This window comes from Pangasianodon hypophthalmus, chromosome 9, assembly GCF_027358585.1.
Source record: "Pangasianodon hypophthalmus isolate fPanHyp1 chromosome 9, fPanHyp1.pri, whole genome shotgun sequence".
Classification (NCBI taxonomy): domain Eukaryota; kingdom Metazoa; phylum Chordata; class Actinopteri; order Siluriformes; family Pangasiidae; genus Pangasianodon; species Pangasianodon hypophthalmus.
In genome coordinates, this window is record NC_069718.1 from 5,267,438 (window position 1) to 5,292,021 (window position 24,584).

At 38.5% G+C, this 24,584-nt stretch overlaps 1 protein-coding gene across 5 annotated transcripts in view; it reads left to right on the plus strand.

The window, feature by feature from the left end:
* map7d1b (MAP7 domain containing 1b) overlaps positions 1 to 23,290 on the plus strand; it is a 55,710-nt gene extending 32,420 nt beyond the window's left edge. For 2 of the 5 annotated variants that reach the window (XM_026947314.3, XM_026947316.3), the window contains 15 exons: positions 2,563 to 2,726; positions 3,834 to 3,942; positions 7,587 to 7,691; positions 11,287 to 11,406; positions 12,246 to 12,370; positions 12,482 to 12,603; positions 12,880 to 13,145; positions 13,229 to 13,478; positions 14,778 to 14,937; positions 17,795 to 17,899; positions 17,992 to 18,042; positions 18,802 to 18,844; positions 20,643 to 20,727; positions 21,400 to 21,647; positions 22,715 to 23,290. In XM_026947314.3, the coding sequence (XP_026803115.3) occupies positions 2,563 to 2,726; positions 3,834 to 3,942; positions 7,587 to 7,691; positions 11,287 to 11,406; positions 12,246 to 12,370; positions 12,482 to 12,603; positions 12,880 to 13,145; positions 13,229 to 13,478; positions 14,778 to 14,937; positions 17,795 to 17,899; positions 17,992 to 18,042; positions 18,802 to 18,844; positions 20,643 to 20,727; positions 21,400 to 21,647; positions 22,715 to 22,725 (1,964 nt within the window). In that variant the 3' untranslated portion in view covers positions 22,726 to 23,290. The remainder of the gene's footprint in view (positions 1 to 2,562; positions 2,727 to 3,833; positions 3,943 to 7,586; positions 7,692 to 11,286; positions 11,407 to 12,245; positions 12,371 to 12,481; positions 12,604 to 12,879; positions 13,146 to 13,228; positions 13,479 to 14,777; positions 14,938 to 17,794; positions 17,900 to 17,991; positions 18,043 to 18,801; positions 18,845 to 20,642; positions 20,728 to 21,399; positions 21,648 to 22,714) is intronic. The other 3 variants (XM_026947317.3, XM_026947318.3, XM_026947315.3) reach the window with 2 other exon arrangements.
* The last annotated feature ends 1,294 nt before the right edge of the window (positions 23,291 to 24,584 follow it).

The window sequence follows — 24,584 nt, forward strand, 5'->3', positions numbered from 1 at the left end:
TACAGTTAAAAAAAAAGGATAAATGATTATGTTTATAAATGATTATGTTATAAATGATTTTGTCCTATAGCTAGATGAAAAGCATGTATGTAATCAAGGTTTCAAAGGGGGCCGGGACATTTACGAGTTTAAGAAACTACCATAAACTACCAGTCCATAAACTACCAGTTCAGAGATGTTTGATAACCGGTGTGGCTTATGATGCTAGTGAAGAAGCCCCATGAATTTCCCCTACTCCTATTTCACAGTCAGGTATCTATCTATGTATCTATATATATATGTAAATATATATATATATATATATAGCTTCACAAAGTAGATAATGAGTGTGAGTGACACATGTGTGACGTAGAAGTTCATCTCCTGCATGCATGGATCGGTTCTTATAAATCAGCGACAGAGCTTCCGTGATAAAGATCTTCCTTTTACAGGCAGAAAAATGGCCCTTCGGGTTAGACAGAATTACATCATCCATCAATTTGCCTATTCCAGATGTTTATCAGCTGTTAGATCAGCTGTTTTTAGAGCTGTAACTCCATAAAACCCAGCATCCAGCTCTTCTAGTGCCGCAATGCAGTCAATCCTCACACTCCACAAAGCCCTTTATCTTTCTTTAGGGGAGTGAAAATCCCAGCAAACGTAACGCGGAAAGCCGACTCTGCTGCACAGATGAAAGGGAATATTTTAATACCCAAACTCTGTTCCTCTGTTCACCCACGCTGTTTTCTTTAGCTCAGAATGGCTAAGCTAACATGTAAAGCTAAAAGGATTACAGTGTTTTGTGCTCACAATAATCTCTAATATTTTACAAAACTGCAGACGTGCAGTAAAACGTTGTTTGTCCTTGAATTTTTTAAAAAAAGAGCAAATGATCTAAAATGAAGACTGTCATATTATGGAAGGATAGGAGAGGATGTCACACTAGAAAGCCTGTATTTCTGTATATTTATACCACAGGACTACTGTAGAATTCTGAATTCTGATTGGTCCGAAGATTTCAATTAATATTTTAGGGAAGGAGTCTCCAGTGTCAGTCTCTAATAATTTGTTTATATTGTTTGTTTTTTCTTCACTCCAGCTGCTCCAGAGTTCCATTTTATCCCGCTAGCTATTCCCGTGCCAGTTAATTATCACGCTAGCTATGGAGCAGGCTAGCTACTTACAATGCTAGCTAGTTAGAACACTGGCTAGTTAGCAAGCCAACTAGGAGGAAATGGCTCTGTAAAGTTGAAAGGAAATAGACTGTATTTGACAAAGAAATTCAGACATTCAGATTAAAAATCCACTCCCGATTATGTCCTCATCACACCATTGTGCTGCAAATGGCCACTTATGTGAGACGTGTGCGGTTACACACTCATGTTTTGTAACAGGAAGTCCACGAGGGAACAGGACAGAAACACAGAGTATAACACAGTAAAATAAGAAGCTTTGGTGAACTGAATTTCCTGTAAATCAAAGCAGTTCCTTAGGGAGGTTTGCATTCCTCAGTCCCATCTGGCCTGACCCCAGTGTATGTATGTGTGTGTGTGTGTGTGTGTGTGTGTGTGTTGTCATGGTTAGGGCACTGGAAAACAGGAAATACCGTTATGGCAGATCAAATGTTTTTCTCCTTTAAGGAGAATGTAAGCAGCTGCTGCACAGCATGCTGGGAAATGTAAATAAGGAACCCTGATCGCTTTTTAATCATTATTTGATCAGCAAGTGAAATGAGGTCCGTGGTGTGCCGTGAGACAGCCGTGAGGCAGAAACGCGAGGTTTTATTGCTCTCATTTGCAGTTGTCTCAGTCGGGGGTGCGCTGAGCTCAAAGCGCTTGGTGTGATTATGATCCCGGACGACGCAGTTAGTAAAATCTGGCCAGATTAAAAATAATTATCAGACAGTAATGAACCATCAAACCATAAATCTATACACTTAGACAGAAAGAGTGAATGCATTTCAACTCTAGCCACGGCTAGTTATGATTAGTTATGATGCTGTAAAGCGACAAATCCAAATAATCGGCTCTATCGATGCCTTGGACAAGTCCAGTGGTGGGTGTGGTCCGACGTTTCTTCAGTTCCCCGCTCACAATTATTTCCTGTTTACTGTTTGACTTAAAAATGAAACCGAGGTTTTAAGTCAACTGAAATTGATTTATACTGCACATTTAAAAGCAACTTTCATTGACCAAAGTGAGTTTGTTTCATTTTATCCTGTCATATATGACATCTCATTAAATGCGAAGAAAAGGAAGTAACAGAAAGTAAGGAAGTAGCAGAGATCGTGGCCTCTGGAGAGTACGTAGCTAGTACAGTTAGCTTGTTTGGCTAACCTGCATGTAACACGTAAATCAAACAACCATTTTTCACACTACTGAATTTGCCCATTAAGACAGTTCTCAGATCAGTGAGTTGAGCTGCTGTCTGTTTGTGGCATCATAGAAAAGTTTTTGTATTTTACCCCACGCTCCCTGAGGAGAATTAGATGGAGTAATTAATGCTGCATGCTGTAACACCACCCTGTGTGTGTCAGTGTGGTTAAAATGAAAGCTCCATATCTCTTCTCCTCCTCCTCTGTAGCGATGAAGAAAGCTCAGTGGCTGGAGAAGGAGGAGAAGGCTCGGCGTCTGAGAGAGAGCCAGCTGGAGGAGAGGAGGAGGAGGCTGGAGGAGCAGAGACTCCGGGCTGAGAAACGCAGAGCGCTCCTCGAGGAGAAACAGAGACAGAAACTGGAGAAGAACAAGGTCAGGACTCAGCGCTTCAGTCTCTTTCTTTCTCTTTCTTTTTCTCTTTATCTGTTTAGTTTGTTTTTACCTTTTTTTTTAACCAAGTCTACTTCTTACTTTTTTTTTTAGTATTTCATTGAGTCTGTTTTTATTTTTTAATTAAAAAAGGTCTTTTTCTCTACTATTGGCCTCCTTTTCTATCTTTTAGTCTGATTTTTGCCTTTTTTTTTACTTTTCCGTCTTTTCTTATGTATTAGTCTGCCTTTTTACTTTTGGTAATTTGCTTTTAGTCTTTTTTTTTTTTTTTAATCTAGGCCTGTTTTTTTTCTGCATTTTTATGTAGGTTTTAATGCCTTTCATTTTATTAATCTTTTAGTCTTTTTATTATTTCAGTCAGCGTTTTTAGTCTTTTTATTTTTTTCAGTCCTTTTACTAAGTCGTCTGTTACTTTTTGTTTGCATAGTTGTTATTTTTAATTTATTTATTGAAGCCATTGGGTTTTTTTATCATTTAAAATGCTTGCTTGCTTTTTTATATGTAAAATTTCAGTAAATTTTTTCATTCTTTAAATAATTAACCCCCATTTTAGGTTTTAGTCTTTTAGTATTAGTTTATTCGTCTGCCTGATCATTTTTAAAATCTTATTTAGTTTGCTCTTCATCTGTATTTTTGCATTACTATTTTAGTCAAGGCTGATTTTTCTTTTGGGTCATTTTTTTTATCTTGATCTGCTTTTTCATTATCTACTACTACTTCTAGTAAGATTGATAAATAGTAATTCAGTAAAAATTCAGTAAAAATTTTTAACTTTTCAATTTAATTTAACTTTTATCATTACGTTTAATTTAACTTTTATGCCTGTGATTCTTAACCTAAAAACATGCGAGCGTTAGTGTGTGTGGGAATCTCTCACACTTGCTAGGATTGTAGAAATCTTAGCGTATCATGGCCCTGACACAGATATGAGTGTTCAACACAGAAGCAACACTTCCTCTTTACAGACATGTGACCATTAGAAGGCCAATAATTATACGTAACTCAGAATGGATGAATGAAACACACCACTATTATTATTAAGTGTGTTATGAAAGCTCACTGGACAGATGGTTTGTGTGTTCTGTGCAGGAGAGATACGAGTCTGCTATCAAACGGTCAACTAAGAAGACGTGGGCTGAGATCAGACAGCAGAGATGGTCCTGGGCTGGAGGACTAAACCAGACGTCTCGCAGAGAGAGTGAGTGCTTTCTGTAGTAGTGATCATGGTAATAGTAGGAGGAGGGAGAGGAGAAGATTAGAATATAGTTGCCTAGTGTTTTTAACCAGTGGACTGGTGTCACTGGGTGTATTTCACACACACGCACACACACGCACGCACACACACAGGCTTCACTCCACTATCATCATTTCCACCAACCAGTCAGCTGGTTCTGATTCAGCAGCTTCATGGCATGAAAGTTTTTGTGTGTCATTGTTGAGCATTTAAGGTTCTTCCAAAGAACTGGCCATCTTGTTTCCTCTTTCTTCCTCCTCCTTAACCACTGGAATGATGCCTGTAAATCAGTGGGATTCAACTAAAAGCTGCAAAGTTACGTAAAATTCCTTGCTAACAGACATCTGGATAAGAAACTAACATGACTGAATGAACAACAGTTAAATTTTAATGTTTGTTTTGTTTTGTTTTCTAACACATTCGATTAGTTGTCTGAACGAAACAAACCATGTCGTCAATTCGCTAATCAGACCTGAGAGGGAAAATAAAAATAAAACTGTGAAAACTCTCCTTTTTCTGAAATAGTGTCTCTTGCCTTGCTGCTGGTCTTGGGTTCGATGAGCTGCCTTTATCTGAATAGTTTACATAAATGCATGTGATTGCATAATCCTCTACAGTATAGAACACTAAAATCGCTGAATTATGGCCAGTTTTTTATTCATACATTTATTGGGTGTGCTGCAGTATTTTTCCAAGTCGGATCAGTTCGCTGAAATACGTTGCTGAGTCTGCATTCAGAGCGTTGTCCACCAGTACAAATCTCCTGCTGTAGATGTTGGATGCATCGAAAAACCACCATGGAGTAGTGCCCTATATTCTTAGAAATAATGGTTCCTCTTGGATTACTTATATATTTACTGGTTCTTAACCAGCTAAGGGCGTTCTTGTTATATGTTTCCTTCAGAGGGACAAACCCAAGAGCCTGTAAGGGTTTTCACCAAATGAAACTGAAATGAAATCAGGCGTGAGAGTTCAGTGAGACAGCCGGTGGTCACTGCAGTGGATTCTTACATAAAAGTGCTGAGCTTCTCTCGATTATTATCGCGTGTGCGTGTGAGAGGGCAGAGTGACGCTGAGTGTTGGTCATAATGCTGGTGTACATGCTTGATGATGTGGTTGTAGTGTGGATAGTGTGTGTGTGTGTGTGTGTGTGTGTGCCGGTTTGTGATCATATGACATGGATGTTGCGATATGTGAATTTACAATATGCTATTCTGGGACTAACTATGAATAGTGGGCCTCATTTATCTATAATGCAGTAACCTGTTGTAAAGTTGTGTGTAAATGTTTTCATAGGCTAAGCCAAAAAACCCATCAGATTTACAAAAGCTTACGTAATGCTAATTTTCTTTATCCTCACGTGTATGTGGATAAATGCCAATCACCCATAAATTATCAAGCACATTCACAGCACAGCTGATTTACATTTAACCTTGACAGCGTAACTTGTAGTAATTCATCAACAATTATACAAATAAAGCCAATCAGTTGAGGTTCACATATCTAAGTTCTCTTATACATAAATTTATACAAACTCAGGAGTGAACTCAGGATACTAACATTGTTCCCAGCTAGATATGCATGAATGATACTTTTTTTGTGCATGTGCTCCTGCAAAAACAATTTTGTTACCAGATTGCTAAATGAGGCCCAATGTTTTTACCAGTTTCTCGTTAAATATAGTATTTTTGTAAATGATTACAAAAATACAGTTTATCTGTTTGTCTTGCTGTATCCTGATACATAGTTTTGCCTTTTCACTCATCTGTACCTCACACGTTGTAACCCCATCACCATCGTATGAGCTGTTTCAATACACTATTAGCTTACATTAATTTTCTTGGTACCCCTGAAGTACTTTTCTTGACGTTGGTTTACTAACTAACTAACCTTCTTACCAGAGTAAGATCAGTTTCTGCTTTCTTCTATTTGTAAAACTGGCATTTAAAGAGCATTATCAGTAATTTTTTAGCAATCAAAATACAATCCCTTCTGAAGTTTTTACAACCACCAAGTGAAGAATTAAGTTGCAATGATTATAGACTTCAAGAGTAGAGCTTACTCTTGATGTAGATTCCTTTTCAAAACAGCAAAAAAAAAAAAAAAAAAAAAAAATGCTACCTAGTTGATATCATGTCTTGTTAGCTAGTTAGACAACTAGTTAATAGCACCACCTATTAAAATTATTATTAAAAAACAGTTATCTGTATTTAGTTTAAAGATAATTAAAGCCAAAAAAATCGCAAGTGAGGAAAATATATCTAACAACTCATGTATAAGATATTGTAAACATATAAAGACAGTGAAAATATGGAGAAAATACTGGGAAGATCAACATTTACCTCAGATGTGTTTATAAATACCTAGGAAAAGTTTTAGTATGACCAAACAACTGTGTGATAACTAATTTTACCTCAATGATTAGCTATATTTAGCTAATAAGAGAGAGAAAATGTCATGAAGATTTAGAGCATTTGGCAGATGCCCCTATCCAAAGCGACATACATTTATCTCAGATCTGTTGGTAAATTCCTAAGAAAAGGCTTAATATGGCTAAACAACTATGTGTTAGCTCACGTTACCTCAGTTATTAGATATATTTATCTAATTAAAGAGTGAGAATAGAACAAAAGTGTTGGGAAGATCAGCATTTACCTCAGATGTGTTGGTAAATTTCAAAGAAAAGCCTTAGTATGACTAAACATTTATGCGCTAGCTAAATTTACCTCAGGTATTAGCTATATTTAGCTAGTAAGGCAGTGAAAATTGAGTAAAAATGTTGGGGAGCTCAACATTTACCTCAGTAGTATGACTAAACAACAATGTGTTAACATTGTTAACAACCTCAGTTGTTAGCTATAATTAGTTATAGTGTTAGCTATAGCTAAATTTACCTCAGCTATTAGCTATATTTAGTCATAGTGTGAATTATAGTTAGCTAATAGACAGTGAAAATAGAACAAAAATGTTGGAAAGATCAACATTTACCTCAAATGTGTTGGTACATGTCTAGGAAAAGGTTTTCTGTAACTAACCAACCATGTGCTAGCTAAGTGTACCTCAGTTATTAGCTGTATTTATATAAATGTGGGGAAGATCAACATTTACCTCAGATGTGTTGGTAAATTCCTAAGAAAAGTCTTAGTATGACTTAAATAGCTATGTGCTAGCTACATTTTCATCAGTTACTAGCTATAGTTAGATATATAACTCAATTTATTTAGCACGTAGTTGTTAAGTCCATAAGAAAAGTTTTACACAGTAAATGCACATAGCATTGATTGCTATCCTGTACTTCCGTGGGTTTGAAAATTTTGACTTCTGAAGTGGTGACTATCACAAGACTGGGCTGTTCATGTGGAATATTTATGTGAAGAAAGTGAACACATGATTGTAAATGTACATAGGGATATGTGGTACACTTGTGAGTAAGAAGTGGTAGTGTTACAGGCAGTATTGGGACGAGACTGTGAGTCAGCTTCCAGGACGTCCTGGTGGCGTAGCTCCAACACCGGATCAGTTTCCTTCCCTCACTATGAATCTCTGGGTTCCTCTGTGAACATATGTGTGTATGTGTGTGTATGTGTGTTGCGCTCTCTCTGGTGCAGGCAGATGCTCGTCCTCTACCGTAAACCTGCCGCGGCAGACAGAGCCTGTCATTAGCAACAGGCTGTCCAAGTCGTCGGCGACGCTGTGGAACTCGCCCAAACGAAGTAAGCTCCAGCGGCGTGCGTGTCCCCCCCCTTCCCCTTCAGACTCCATCTTTATTTAAAAATCATTTTTTCCTGTTAATTCGTTGTTTCTGGTGACCTTCCTGCCTGCCTGCCTGCTTGTGCCTGGTGATCAATAGTCATTCTCACAATCAACCCCTTTCTCCCTGTGTTGCATTGTGGGTGTTTTTGAGTTCCTCATCAGCCCACACATCTCTAATCTCATGGCTTGTGGTGGTGGTTTGGCAGTGATATGGCTGGCTCTTTATGGTGGTGGTGGTGGCGGTGGTGCTTTTTGTTGTTTTTTTGTCTTTTTTTTTTTTTCAATTTTCATGAGTCACTTCCTTTCCACCGTCGTGTTTGTTCTGGGTTGTCCCTCTTCCGATGTGTGTGGTGTGCGGTGTTGGTGCAGCTGGAATGTGACTGTGACTGTGACTGAATTATGAATTATAAATATCAAAGATGATATAACACATTAACAAGGAATTCACTGGAATTCACAAGGATGTCACTGAGGCTTAATAACATGCTCCCTAACATTTGATTAATAAGACTGAGCACTCAAAACAGAAAAAAATTCCATCTAAAGAGATTTTTTGGGCAAATATCCACAATGTTCCTTTTACCCGAGACATGTTTTTGCACTGGACCTACGAGGTTAACGCAGTGTGACTGAATGTAATCTATTAACATGAACAAAACTGCGCAGTGTCGTAATGTACGGTGATTAGAGTGAGGACGCAAGTGCAGGTGTTTGCCGTGGGTTATTTTAAGGGCAATCCTCCAAACGTCATCATAGACAAAATCATGGGTCAATACTCAAGCAGATAGGGTCATCATTAACATTAACAGTAACACAAGTGACTGTTATATACAGAGTAAAAGCTGACAGACTGTGCGGTTATATAAAAATAGTACACACCAGGGTGGTGTGATGCGGCACGACACAAAGTGGATCGCCGTTACCACCTCAAAGTGTATTATTTTCGTGTAACCGCATGGCGTGGAGTGTTATTCTGCTTATATCACAGCAAATTGTCAACGATTTACTTACAATACACACCTTCTGACCAATCAGATTCGATATGCTTGCATTATAAACAGGCAAAATAAGAAAACACTGTATTTCTGTATTGATCTGATGTTGTTTTAAAGTCTACTATAATACATACGCAATATACAAGAAAGTGCCACTTGTTTTATATATATATATATATATGCAGGTACAGCATCTCCGCTGGATGTCTTGCCGCAGTCAGGAGAAAAAAAAAAACAGTTGTTGCTTAGCAACAGAGGGTCGTGCATGACCTTCAGTAGGTTTATTGCTCCTGCGGACCATTTGTTTTTAAAGTGTTCGATGTGTGTGTGTGTATGTGTGTGTGTATGTGCGTGTGTGTGTTTGTGTGTGTACGTGTATACTATGAGAGAGAAAGGCTGTATAACGAATGAGCTGATTATATTTCCTAATTAAAACCATCTGTTTGTAATGTTTACTGTTTCTACCCCTGTAATAATTCTTTCAAAAAAATTCACAATATTGCCTTGTTGTAGATCTGGCTAGTGAAATTTCCTTCATATAAATTTGCTCCACCCACTGTTAGAACAGATCTGCTTAGCTCCACCCACTGTTAGAACAGATCTGCTTAGCTCCACCCACTGTTAGAACAGATCTGCTTAGCTCCACCCACAGTTAGAACAGATTTGCTTAGCTCCACCCACAGTTAGAATAGATCTGCTTAGCCCCACCCACTGTTAGATCAGAGCTGCTTAGCTCCACCTACTGTTAGAACATATCTGCTTAGCTCCACCCACAGTTAGAACAGATCTGCTTAGCTCCACCCACTGTTCTAACAGATCTGCTTAGCTCCACCCATTGTTAGAAAAGAGCTGCTTAGCTCCACCCACTGCTGGAACAGAGCTGCTTAGCCCCACCCACAGTTAGAATAGATCTGCTTAGCCCCACCCACAGTTAGAATAGAGCTGCTTAGCTCCACCCACTGTTAGAATAGATCTGCTTAGCCCCACCCACAGTTAGAATAGAGCTGCTTAGCTCCACCCACTGTTAGAATAGAGCTGCTTAGCTCCACCTCTTTTGCTTTTAAAGGAAACTCATCTGTAGCTTCAGCACAGGGAGCCTCCTTTAATGAGAGGATTTTCCTTCTGAATGTATCATTTTGAAAGAGCAGTAGTCTGGACATTTATAAAATAGTTACGAGGCTTGCAGGTTTTTTTGTGAGCTAGTGGTCTTTCGTTGGTCCTAGCTAATCCCAAACACAAGCTAAAGAGTAGCGTGCGATAGATCTGTAAAAACATGTTTGGGAACCTTATATCTGAGGAGGAGTGGAGAAAAATAGTAAATATACACACAGGATTAATTAATGACTTCTTAAATTTACAGATCTATGCCATGTCTACTCTAATAAAGTTTTTTCTCAGCTTCAGGCTTTCGTACACACTAAAGTTGCTGTTTTGTTTTTTTTGTAAGTTTTTAACCAAATCTTTTATGTAGTTTATTTAAACTGGGGAAACTTTCAGACTCGTGCACTGTTTTTATCATCTCAGTGTTTCGCTGTGATTGGACAACTTTTTTAAAATGATGCAAAAATGCCAGATTTGATGGAAAGCTTCTAAGAAATACATCCATGTCAGTGTGGACAAGGTGGTCTAATGGAAATGAAAGAATAAATGAATATTTAAATGACTATTTAATCAAGAACACCGGTGTAGTGTGTACTTGAGGAGCTCTGTGTTGACGTGTTTTAACACACTTCCTATGGAGAGCAATATGAGCAATATGATCATGTGATATCATTTCACAATTAAAGTGGCAATTTTGACAACTAGTTTAGATTTAGTTTTAATCTTCAGGCAAAAATACATAGTCTTATCTTTTATTATTTTGTATTTGCAAATTTTATGGCCATTTTAGTCAGCTAACACTGAACAGAAAGCTGATAAATTAATAAAATCTGTATAGTTTTTTCCAGTTTTGTATAATATTATGTCTAATGAAGACATTAGACTTGTTTTTTTTTAATTTTTTTTACTTATATTATAATAACCTGGAATTTACAATGTTAGTGTAATTACATGGTATCCAGAAAGATATTTTATGTAAATGTTGTTTTGTTTTTGTTGTTGAAAATTAACAGTTTAGTTTAACAATACAATAAAATACGCAACAGGGTTTTTTTTTATATTGCAGATTCTCTCAGTGCATTATATTTAATAAATAAAATTAATTGTTAAATGCAAATCTTTGCTGTTAAATTTTCCTCTTATTTCTTCTTTAATATTATTTCTGAACATTAAATAAATATATCATTGAACCCTTAGCTTTCAAATAATAGTTTTCCTAATATTTTTTGCAGCTGAAAAATTTTTTACTGACCCTTTGTTTGCAAATATTGTGGTACTTAGAGGGCACCCTAAAATAATTTTTTCTTAATATCAGAATTCAGGAGTGTATAGTAAATTCAGCTCGCATGCTGGTTGGAAGAATGAGAGAGAGTACTCTAGGGCGGCGCGTCGGTGTGTGTGTGCACGAGTTGGTGTGTGTTGTAGTGTGTGTGGTGACTAACACGCCCTCTCCTGGCAGCTCGTAGCCTGCGCCTGAGCCCGTGGGAGAGTCGCATCGTGGAGAGACTCATGACCCCGACGCTGTCCTTCCTGGCCAGAAGCCGCAGTGCTGCCACGCTCCTGAACAGCAGCGACCCTCGTGAGTGTAACACACACACACACACACACACACACACACAAAATTAATCTTTGCCGATATTCTGACAAGCATTTTTTTTGTGTATGAAGCTTTAAAAAAATTACATGTATTTATGCAAATGAGTCTGTGTAATTAAATTTGCATGATAAATAGAATAAAAAGTCTAATCTTTAGATGGTCCATTTAACAGTTTGATAACAGACCAGTGATCTGCTCAAAGTTGTGAAGTACAGGATAAAATAATAATCAGAGTAATAAGAATAAATAGAAGAAGCCTTTAATTGTCATATAGACATTACAGCACGGTGAAATTCTTTTCTTCACATATTCCAGCGTGTTGGGAAGCTGGGGTCAGAGCGCAGGGTCAGACAGCTGGGAAAGTTTACAGCTGATCTTAGATCTTAGATCAGCTGTAGACTCTGATTATACATTCAAACTGTCTGATCTCAGATCAGCTTTAAGCTCAGTAAACACTGCTTATAGGTTTAAACTGTTAAACATGGTGTTACTGAGTCTGATCTTATTACATGAAAGATGATAGTAGTCCAATGTCTTAACCACCGAGCTACATCATGCCTCATCTCAGATCAGCTTTAAGCTCAGTAAACTCTGATTATACGTTCAAACTGTTAAACACAGTGTTACTGAGTCTGATCTCAGATCAGCTTTAAGCTCAGTAAACTCTGATTATACGTTCAAACTGTTAAACACAGTGTTACTGTGTCTGATCTCAGATCAGTGTCAATTCAGTCTGCTTATACAGCTAATCTGGATAATCATGATGAATAACTGTGTTATGGTGTGTGTGTGTGTGTGTGTGTGTGCGCGCATGTTCTCAGATCAGTGTTCCCGTTCTCCGTCTGTGTCTCCGTTAGCCGCCTGCTCCCACCAGCACAGCGCAGACCGCTGGAGTTCCAGCACACCGGACATCACACAGCGCCAACGCAGACGCAACTCTGCACCGGTACACACACACGCTCATACACACGCTCATACACACTCATACACACACTCATATACACATACTACTACAGGTATGCACACTCACAAAAAAAAAACACTTTGCTTTTGACAGGCTAAGAAGGAGAAGAAGGACAAGGAGAGAGAGAATGAAAAAGAGAAGAACGCCATCACTAAAGAGAAGGTGCAGAAGAAGAGACAGTCCGAGTCGATCACACGACCCAAACCTGAGCTCAGGTGTGTCAGCAAACCCATATTAATCTACACAAACACTTCAGTAATTATTATGGGATGGACACTATTATTACTGCTGATATTCAATATGGATTCTTTGTTATCTGTATGTAACTAAGTTAAGTTGTACCATTTATTTAATATGTATCAAATAAATAAGTGATTGACAACAAGCTATAGTTGATCACGGAGATTATAAAGATTAAGGTAATATTTTAAAATATTCACTACGATAACAATAACAATCGTTATTTTTTCTCTCGTTCTTCTTTTTTTCAGCACCAACGTTAAACCTAAGAGTCGAGTTTCCTCCCCCGCGCCCCCCAGGAGTCGTCCCCTGTCCCCCAGTCCTGCCGTGTCCCCGAAACCCCCATCCACCTCCTCCTCAGGCCGAACTCCTGCTGCCACTAAAACCCGACCCCGACGTGCACAGACCCCGGCCCGAGTGCAGCCCCCCGCCGTGAGCACCGTCACCGTGACCGAGACGAAGAAAGAACAGCCGGCTCAAACCGGACCTGCTAAAGACGTCAAGAGTGAGTGTGAGAGTGAGTGTGATCAGCAGGGCTAATGTTCACAGGTTTAGTCTCTTAAACATCTGCTCAGTTTCCTCTCTCGTTTATCATTTCAGTTCCTGCCATCACAGTCTCCGCCTCTCCTGCGAAACCGGCTCCTGCCACCCAGCCAATCACAGCAGCTCCTCAGACCCCAGAGCCCACACCCACTTCTCCACCTGACCCCACCCCTCCTGTTACCAAGCCGACAGCAGGTACTACAGACCCAGAGGAGGCGACCCGTGCGCTGGCGGAGAAACGACGGCAAGCTCGAGAGCAGAGAGAGAGAGAGGAGCAGGAGAGACTGGAACAGGAGCAGAGAAACAGGTGAGAGAATGTGAGAGTGTAAATGTGAGAGCGTTGTATGTGAATGTGAGCGTTTTATGCGAAGATGAGCATTTTGTGTGAATGTGAGAGTGTTTTGACAGTGTGAGAGCATTTATGTGAATGTGAGAGCATTTATGTGAATGTGAGAGTGCTTTATGTGAGTCTGAAAGGATTTTATGTGAATGTGAGAGTGCGTTATGTTAAAGTGAGCATTTTATGTGAACGTAGGCACGTTTTGTGTGAATGCGAGAGTGCTTTGTGAGAAAGTGAGAGCACTTATGTGAATCTGAAAGGATTTAATGTGAAATTGAGAGCACTTTTTGTGAATCTGAAAGGATTTAATGTGAAAGTGAGAGCACTTTATGTGAATCTGAAAGGATTTTATGTGAACGTGAGAGCACTTTATGTGAATCTGAAAGGATTTTATGTGAAACTGGGCATTTTATGTGAATGTAAGTGCGTTTTGTGTGAATGCGAGAGTGCTTTGTGAGAAAGTGAGAGCACTTATGTGAATGTCAGATGATTTTATGTGAACGTAGTGGTTTTATGTGAACATGAGAGTATTTTATGCTCATGTGAGTTTTTTTTGTGCATGTGAGTGTTGTATGTGGATGTGGGAGCGTTTTATGCAAACGTGAGTGTTTTACATGAATGTGAGAGCGTTTTGTGTGAAACTGAGAGCATTTATGTAAATGCAAGTGTTCTTTGTGAATGTGAGAGCATTTTGTGTGAAAATGAGTGCATTTATATGAATGTGAGAGCATTTTCTATGGCTGTTAGAACTTGAATGTGAGAACACGTCATATGAACGAAGAGCATTATATTTGAAGTCAAGAGCAATTTGTGAATGTGAGAGCATCCTATATGAATGAGAGAGAATTTTATATGAATGTGAGAGCATTTCATATGAATTTGTGAGTATTTTATATGAATGTGTGAGCGTTTTGTGTGAATGTGAATCTTTTGAAATGTTGACAGCATTAGTGCTTAAGAACAAAATCATTTAAAAAACTAGATCTACTGATACCCCAAAGTGCATTAAATCTGCATGCAACCTACAGTCATAAATAATATAAAGGCCTCACCCAGTCTTTGCACTTTATTTGTGTTTTTATGTTTATAAATGATCAGTTAATACATGTCTATTTTGATGTTATCTATGTTTTAGGTTTGTAATTATTCAAGACACTGTATGTTTGTTATCTACTGGGACTCTTTATACATTAATGACTTGTTATATATTATGTTTCACGGTATGTGTCTAATGTGTTTAATCCGTGTGTGTGTGTTTCCTCTCAGAGCTCTACAGGAGGAGCGCGCTCAGCGTGAGGAGGAGGAGAGGAGGCGCAGGGAGGAGGAGCAGCAGTTAATGGCGGAGCAACAGCGTCTGCAGGAGGAGAAGGAGGCGCAGGAGAGAGCTCGCGCCGAGCAGGAGGAGAACATGCGTCTCCAGAAACAGGTGAGCGCCGTGGGAAAGGAGAATCTTTACATCATTATTCCACAGAAATGCTGCACGCAGATCTGCAGTGTTTTGGCTTGTAGAGTTTTGCACTCTTGATTTCCCCGAACAGCTCCTCTTTAACTGCACAGCACAAAGTACGCTCTCTCTTTCCTCTTTCTTCTCCTTTTGGGTTCTGTGGGATTCAGTTTAATGGGAAAGCAGAGCTCACAGAGGTGCATTAAATCAGCACACAGACACACAGACACACAGACAATAGCCATGAGCAATGTGAAAGGCCCGTCTCACCCTCACACTCACCCTCCTACAGGGTGATGGATAGAGAGAGAGAGAGAGAGAGAGGGGAGGGGGCGAGAGAAAAAGGACATAAAAAGCAGAGGGAGTAGAATGCACCATTTGAGAAGGAAGGGAGGAAAAGAGAGAGAGTAGGAACAGGATGGAAGGAGAGAGAGAAGGACAAAAGGACAGAGAAAGAGAGGTGGAAAGAGAGAGAAGGACAAAGGGACAGAAAAAGACAGAGATGGAAAGAGAGAGAAGGACAAAGGGACAGAGAAAGAGAGATGGAAAGAGAAAGAAAAGTATAAGGGGACAGAGAAAGAGAGATGGAAAGAGAGAGAAGGACAAAGGGACGGAGAAAGAGAGAGATGGAAAGAGAGATGGACAAGGGGACAGAGAAAGAGAGAGAGGTGGAAAGAAAGAGAAGGACAAGGGGACAGAGAAAGAGAGATGGAAAGAGAGAGAAGGACAAAGGGACGGAGAAAGAGAGAGATGGAAAGAGAGATGGACAAGGGGACAGAGAAAGAGAGAGAGGTGGAAAGAAAGAGAAGGACAAGGGGACAGAAAGAGAGAGAGAGAGCCTTCGTGGTCGTTACGGCTGGATGATAGGACGCGTAATGGGATATCAGATCGGCGCTAATCCTCAACACACAATGTTGTTGCTCATTTGAAAATTAGAGAAATGTTATTTTAAATTGCTCATAAAATAGGCTTATATTGCATCAATATTTACATTTTACTTCCATTTCATTCAAATGAGAAAACTAACAACAGCTTAGCAAAAAAATCTTTATTATGAGTCTAGTGTGGCACAGGCTAGAAATAAATTAGCAAAGGCAGCTGGCAGTTAAAATAAATTCCTCACGCATATGAGAAAGCTGTTGGCTGTATTTAAGTATGAGGCTTGTATGTAGAACGAAATTGTTAAAAAATCGATCTAATTTTACATCGTTGATGACAGAATGACAATAATTTAGCCCTGCACTTCCTCGTCGACGACTTCTTCTCTGCTTCCTGCTCAGGCTAGCTGTTTCCACAAATTACAAGCAATTTGTGGCTGTGTTTATAGCTTTTAAGCCAAGTTTAGACCAGAGAATTGTCGGTCGATGAGAATGAGAGTGAGGTGGAGAAGAAAAATAGGAGGCCAGCATGGTCAGTGGGAACCTGGTTACCATGACAACCCTGCTGTACACAGTCTCGCACATGGGGCGGGGTTTGGTGATATAATCACCTTTTCTTTTAACAAAAAGGATATTGTTATGATTATTTTGCCCCAGTGGGGCATGTGACCAGGGTTTGGGGTTTTAGTTTGCATTTATCACCGTCACACACTGGTGAAGATGTAAGCATTGAGAAACAGTATTCCCTTGCACTCACACACACGCACACACAACTACAGTGAGAATAAACACAGAAATATAGCTTAGGCGAAATGAAGCACAAGTACGTGTGTATAAACAGCAGCATTTACTGTGTGGTGTGTACATCACCACATTACAGCTTAATCACTGTTAGTGCAAATAATCAACCACAGCGCAGTGTGATGAAGCGGAGTTACTCTTACCAGCCTAAAGTTGATTATTTTCCTATAACAGCACGTCCCCAAGTGTTTTATTCCTCTTACACCACAGCAATGCATCAACAAGTACAATTCTTTTATTTATTAAAGAACAAAACGTCATACTTCTATCCTTTTATAGCCACATTTAATGTTGTGGAGCGTCCACAAAGGAAGACGGTTAGTTCCTGTCCTCATGTACGAAAACCTCGCTGATACTGGAGACTCCTTCCATAAATATTAAATAAATGTCTTCTTACAGAAAACTTCACCATATCAACAACTATGTGTTTGTTAAACAAGAACATGTTTTTTGTTTAGATTCATTTATTATTAGATTTTAGATCATGTGGGTCTGTAGCTGCTGTACAAGTCTCTGTGAATGAGCTGTTACTATGGAAACGATAATGTGTTAGAACGAGTGCAATTAATATAAACCTGTGATTTGCAGCACATATTCAGCCCAGTTTTTTAGTGTTTTTAACCTGACTCATACAACGTCTGTTTTTTTTTTTTTTTAACGTATTAGTGAGAAAACAAGGGGGGGGGCTCGGTGACTTAGTGGTTAGCATGTTTGCCTCGCACCTCTGGGGTTGAGGGCTCGATTCCCAAATCGCCCTGCGTGCGCAGAGTTTGCATGTTCTCCCCGTGCTTTGGGGGTTTCCTCCGGGTACTCCAGTTTCCTCCCCCAGTCCACAGACATGCGTTGTAGGCTGTTTGGCGTCTCTTAGATGGGTTGGCACCCCGTCCAGGGTGTCCCCTACCCCAAGTCCTCTAGGATAGGCTCCCTGCGACCCTGTGTAGGATAAGCGATCCAGAAAATGGTTGGATGAATAGTGAAAAAACACTTAGATAAGTAATGAAATGAATGAGAAAGGGGCAGTTGTAGAACTCTGCCTCCACCTGGTGGCAGGATGAGGAAATGTTAATACCTCTGCAGTACGGTGGTTCATTGTATTGGACTTTTATGACTTGCAGAGAAATTGTGGACCATTTTTTTTATCGTTTCTATTTATTTTTCAGAGAGAGGAGGCAGAGTCGAAGGCTCGAGAGGAGGCGGAGCGTCAGAGGCTGGAGAGAGAGAAGCACTTTCAGAAAGAGGAGCAGGAACGTCTGGAGAGGAAGAAGGTGAGAGACTGAGAATAATATTAGATATTGTCTAGAACAAACTGGACATTACATTAACAATGGCTTGTGTGTGTGTGTGTGTGTGTGTGCAGCGTCTGGAGGAGATCATGAAGAGAACTCGTAAGAGCGACGCAGGAGACAAGGTGAGCTCCAGAAGTTCTGCAGTCACATTAACATTAAAACACAATACAAATAACTCATTTTTCTGAACATGCTTGTCATTCATTCTTTGTTTCCATGGTTACATTCCAACATCCTTGTTGTCTTAACATGGTTAAGTTCCATTATGGTTATATATGTTACATATATGTTACATCAGAAGCATTCTCTTAAAACTCTGATTAAATTTGTCAAAGTTTAACTGTGAAGAAATATAAGGAAATATCACACATGTATCAGCCAATCAGAAAGGAGTATTTTCCAAAAGTTCAGACGGATGTGTAAGTCCAACTGTGACTCTCAAACCACATGTGTGTTAATCAATTGGCAGTTAAGTTTCTTGTTAAAATATTTAAAATGTTGCTATGGGTTTTTTTCTTTTGCAATTATATATATATCATGGTACTTACAGACATTTCTACAATAGCAGTACAGTAATGTTTAATATAACTTTTTTTAATGTCTACAAAAATAAATGCGACATTACAAATGCGGAAAGAAAAGTAAAAATATTCCACGTCTCAATATTTAGTACAAAACGAATCATCTACTTCTTATAAGAGTTTGTACTTGTTACAAAATACTGATGATATCTCTGAAAAGTGTATTGTGACATGATTTATCACGATATTGATAGTATACCGTCATATCGCCCGGGTCTGCATCTGAGCAGCTCTTAATTTCTGTGTATAAAGCCAGTCACAAAGCATTAAACTTTAATAATCTTCTCTGTTTCATTGCAGAAGGAGGTTAAATCTCCAGCGCAGCTCAACGGCAAAGACACAAGTAAGCTTTATACTTCTGTGTCACACTTATACACGGTCCAGTAGGGGGCAGAAAATGAAAAACTGACCGAAAGTCTCATGTTTCAGTGCAGAAAGAAGGAATGAACAGAAGAAGCGATAACACAGAGGATCACTTACTGCCGGATTCTCAGTCACTTATTTCATGCTGTTAGGTATTAAAGCAGATAAGTGTACGCTTGTGCGAGTGAAAGATGAACGTGAATATCGTTTATCATTTTAAAAGAGAGTTTTATCTACAGTACTACAGAGGAAATTTTACACCCCACTGCTGTTAAAATAATAATTATTATATGAAGTAATATAATGAAAAATAGTGATAGTAATTTAAAGTATATATACATTTGATTCAGTTCTAATTTATGTCACGTTTTTAAGGTTTTCATTTGACTCACTCCAGTATATACAGATGAGTGATGAATTACAGGTTTTTCCCTTTTTTGTCACCTGTCTGTAGTTATATATTTGTTATATAGTTGTTAAAGTTTAATATATATATACGAGAATACATTTCGTACCCTTGCTGCAGCTCGACCCTTCTCTCCTTTATTTCACTGCACCGGATTGCTTTTTTTGTTTTTTTCAGATGCTTTATGGTTTGGTTTGCAGCCAATTAAACAATTACATTGAATGCAAAGCCTTTATTGTGTATGAGCATGTTATTGACTCTCAGAAATAAATGTAGACGACTGTCTGCTTCCCTGTGACTGGGGTCGTACTGTTAAGGGGACATCTTTTATACCTTTCATGTGGAAGCTTTTAGAAATGATTAAATTCAATTCAATTTTATTTGTATAGCGCTTTTAACAATGAACATTGTCTTAATGCAGCTTTACAGAACATAAGAAACAAAAAACATGCAAACAGTCCTAGATGTTAGACAGAATTATCCCTAGGGAGCAAGCCTGAGGCGACTGAGGTGAATTTAAGGCACACAATTGGACCTTCCAAGGTAGAAGATACATACTGAAGGTACAAAACATGTCCCCTTTAATAGTACGACTCCACCAACAAGGAAAAGAACAGTTTGAAGCTTTATTTCTGAGACTGTTGCTATGCGGCACTGCGAGAGGTGACGTCTAATTTGTAAAAGGCCAGTTTGAATTCTTTAAGGCGTGAAGCCACTGGTTTAGCAACGACAAAATAGGACACAGCACTTTACTGTATTCAAATAATCATACAGATGAGAAGTGACATGATTTTACCTTAAAACTAACCAACACACAGGAATGGATTTGAAAACGAATAACATTCATGGATGAGGAAAAACCCGGAAATATTTTCCTCACTGTTCAAGACTCGACCAGGATGATTGACGCACAGCAGCGTAGATCCACACGACACACTTTTCATCCATCTCTTCACCTCTGTGTGTTGCGATTACCCATAAATATGGTTCAACACAGAAGTGTAAATATAAAGTATACAACCTTCACTCTCCTTAACTGGTGTCACTGCAACATGATAGAAGGAAATGTCTACAGTGATAACAATTTTCCAAAAACATTGTATCACCTCTTGTTCCTAATGTGCGAGTACATTTATTTATTTGTGAGATATTTTTATCCAAAGTGAAACAGGATCCAATCCAGGTTTTTACTGTTACTGTGCTATTAAACAAAAAAAAAACAGTCTGCAGACTTCAGTATATTGAGGTATACAGAGACATTTATAAGACAGGAGTTTGCAGAATAAGAGAGTGATAATGTAGAAAGTGGAGTTTAGAATACTGAATATTTAGTCTATGTTTATTTATATATTTTATTTAACTTTTTTTGCAGATTCTGTCACTGCTCTGAATCCGTCAGTCAATCACAACAACAGTACTCCAGGTTTAAACCAATCACAGGGAGAGGTGAAAGCGAGGTAAACAATATGCTGTTTCCATTGTGAGCACTGTGATTTATTCGCAAATTTTCCCAAAATGCACATTAAACAGGCCAGATCTATCAGGATTAATATTTCTACAAATTCATTCATTATTTAAATCACTAATGATCATTTCTCTCATTTGTCGTCTTACAGTAATTATTTAACAGAGAATCCAGATACATGACATAATTTACCAGATTATTGGACTAAAAATTAAATTTGTTTAGTGCAATATAAAGTATTGAAGTTTTCTTTAAATGTGACCACTTGAAGCGCCGTAATCATAAACATGTAAACATATAATATTTAAGACCCTGAAACCTTGTAATTAACTTCATAAAAACCTTTTCTATGTCACATGACTGCTGCTATGGGATCCTATAATATAAAACCGTAATTACTGGAGTAGCAGAGCTACCGTAAATGCATGTACAAATGTGCATATATATATTCTATAATGCGCTCGTGATATACTGTATATATTCTTCACTGTCTAAATCACTTCACCTGCTAGATGGCAAAAATAATATGTGTTATAGTACAGTATATACGGTTAAGTAGGTTATATTAATCTTATATTAAAGATGTCTTTATCACTCAGTAGTGTTTGTAAAGAACTGACGAAGCAGACACACGTTAAACTCTCCGTACCGTGTCTCCTCTCAGCCCCGTGTCCTGGAACTCTGCTCCTGTGGTAAACGGTGTCCCGGACACCAAACACCACAACGGCCTGTCCTCCAACGGAGAGCCTGCTGACTTCGAGGAGATCATCCAGCTGACCAATCACAGCAGCAGTAACAGCAATGGGCAGGGCCAATCGCAGAGCAGCATCACGACTGACCCAATCATGGCGTTTGAGGGAGGAGAGCCCTTCATTATGAAGGCGGGGCCGATGAAGCCTCAGCATGTGGCAGGTGAAAATATTTACAATGGTTATAATAACTGCTTGATTGCTCTGTGAAGTTATTTGCTTTATTTAACGGCTTGTAATTTAATAAATGAAACCGCGACAGTGTCAGAACCTAGAAAGCTGATTAAGGAAGTTTGAATGCATTTGAATATTAATGAGTCTCTGATGTTGTACTGATAAAAGATAAGATTAGACAGCTAAAATTTTTATTGGACAAGGTTAAGTTAAGTAAGGGTTAGGGTGCGTAGGGAACTGTGTGAATTTAAAAAGTAATTTTCTATTACATTAACCTGTTTACTAAATAAATAAGAAAATATAGTATAATAAAACTCAGAAGATGATTTCTGCAGAAACCGAACAGTTATTTTAAAGGAAAAGACGTGCAATACAAGTTATTTTTTTTTACACTGTAGCTATTTTATTTTCTGTTATATGCCAATATAGTAAATTATTCTTTTATTATTTATTTTTTATATGTCTAACCTACTTAACTGTACATAACTGTATTTAAGGAGTACACGCTTACAGTTAATATTTTTGTACAAGTTTTTTGTAACTCTTTGTGTAAGTTCAGTAAAGGTTGAAGATGCCTCTTCGTCCACTCCCACATGCAGAATATTTTAAGCTCTTTTATTATTATTCAGAATATTTTAAGTTTGGACTTCCCTTTTTGGGTTTCCATTAAATTTCAGGCCTACAGACTGACACTGTCATCACAAAACACTGATTCATCATCATCATCATGTTTAAAGCTCCAAGTCGTAACCTCCTGGCAGAGGCAACATCCGACCTCTCCTGTGTCTCTGGAAACTTTGTGTACTATGTGTTTTTTTTTTGTTTACTACATCTACAAGTATTACTTAACTGGGAATTTATGTCATGAATCTACACAAAGTAGCTGTTGTGGTGAGTGCATAAGTATTCACCCCCATTCATATAATTAGTCACTTAATATGTTGAATGTGTCATGTGATTGCAGTGTAAGTACACTTGTTCCTGGAAAGAGCCAGATGTATGATGTGTGTATCTGTGTTTACTGAGTGTATTCTCTCTCTTTCTCATGTCCTACAGAAGTGCTGTGAGGAATCAGACGAGGCTTTACCGCCGTGTACGCGAGGCAGATGAGCGGTGAGAGTGTGTGTGCCAAACCGTCAGAGCGACTGCTTTAACTGAAAGACTGAAAGACAGAAAGACAAAAAGATGTGGACCTTCATCTTATTTACGTACCCTATAAGAAAAAAAAACAGTGTTTTCTGTCTTTCTCACTGCGTGTGAAAGTGCAGCAGTGTTCAGTTTAATCCTCAACGTCATCCAGAGTCTTCGTGTTGCACCTTAAAAGACTGTGTGACGGGATTTAGAGACAAAACGTGGAAAAGCATTACGATATTCGAGTATTGTTATGAGAAATAATTATTGTTATTGTCATTGTTCTTACACTATATCAGTATTTTTTCCTTTAAATTCAGAAATAAACAGTGTGTGTGTGTGTTTGTGTGTGTGTGTGTGTGTGTGTGTTTGTCTTGAACTCTTGAGTTATTTAACTTGAGACACAGCAGACAGAGAGAGAGAGAAAGAGAGAGAGGTGAGGATTGATTATGTAAATGTATATTTGCCTGATCTGTGGAATAAATCTTTATTAAAAAGGGAGTGTGAGGTTGTGTTTGTGTGTGTGTGTGTGTGTGTGTGTGTGTTTGTGTGTGTTGGTATTAACAATCACTGATCATAATATCAAACTTTGTTCGGTTTAGGAAAAAAAAAAAGAGCCAGTGAGTCCCTTGGAAGCTGAAAGAGTTGACTTTTATTGGTTAGCTGAGTCAAATGATCTGACTCAGAGACAAGAGTCTTTTTATCTCTTATTGTGTGTGTGTGTGTGTGTGTGTGTGTGAGAGAGAGAGAGACGTGCTGGAGACAGGAACGCAGACGCAACCGCAGCTGCTAACCTGCAACTCATCAACACTGTGTAAGACATTAAATGATGTTAAATGCTCAGTAACTACCTGGAAATACAAACCTTTTTCTGTTGAACACACACAAAAACCCATTCTACTGGATGCACTAGAGCATGATGGGAAATTCCTCAGCCAGCCAGAAGGAGGCAGTGAGTCCAAACATGAGCACTACCTACTGTCTCTTTGTACTTCAAGGAGAGATGATCACATGATACTTCTGTTCAACACAGCGCTAATATTTACTGCCTAGTGTCTCATTTTATTTCAAAACAATGCACACATTATTTCACTTCATGATTATGCGCACTATCTAGTGTTAATATTTACTTCAAAAGAATGTACACTAGCTTTTATTTAAGACAATTCTTTCACATATTGTTTCTATGATCTAGTGCCAGTATTTTACACTAATGGGACATGCACCACACAAACATGTCCACTAGCTAGTGTCTCCTTCTACTTCAAAGGGATGTTAGTGTTTCTACTTACTCCAGTGAAATGTGCACTAGATAGTGTCCATACTTACTACAGTAAATGTGCACTAGATAGTGTCCCTTCTTAATTAAGTGAAATGTGCACTAGATTGTGTCACTACTTACTTTAGTGAAATGTGCACTAGATAGTGTCCCTTCTTAATTAAGTGAAATGTGCACTAGATAGTGTCCCTTCTTAATTAAGTTAAATGTGCACTAGATAGTGTCCCTTCTTAATTAAGTGAAATGTGCACTAGATAGTGTCACTACTTACTTTAGTGAAATGTGCACTAGATAGTGTCCCTTCTTAATTAAGTGAAATGTGCACTAGATAGTGTCCCTTCTTAATTAAGTGAAATGTGCACTAGATAGTGTCCCTTCTTAATTAAGTGAAATGTGCACTAGATAGTGTTCTGACTTATTTCAGTGAAATGTGCACTAGATAGTGTTCTGACTTATTTCAGTGAAATGTGCACTAGATAGTGTTCTGACTTATTTCAGTGAAATGTGCACTAGATA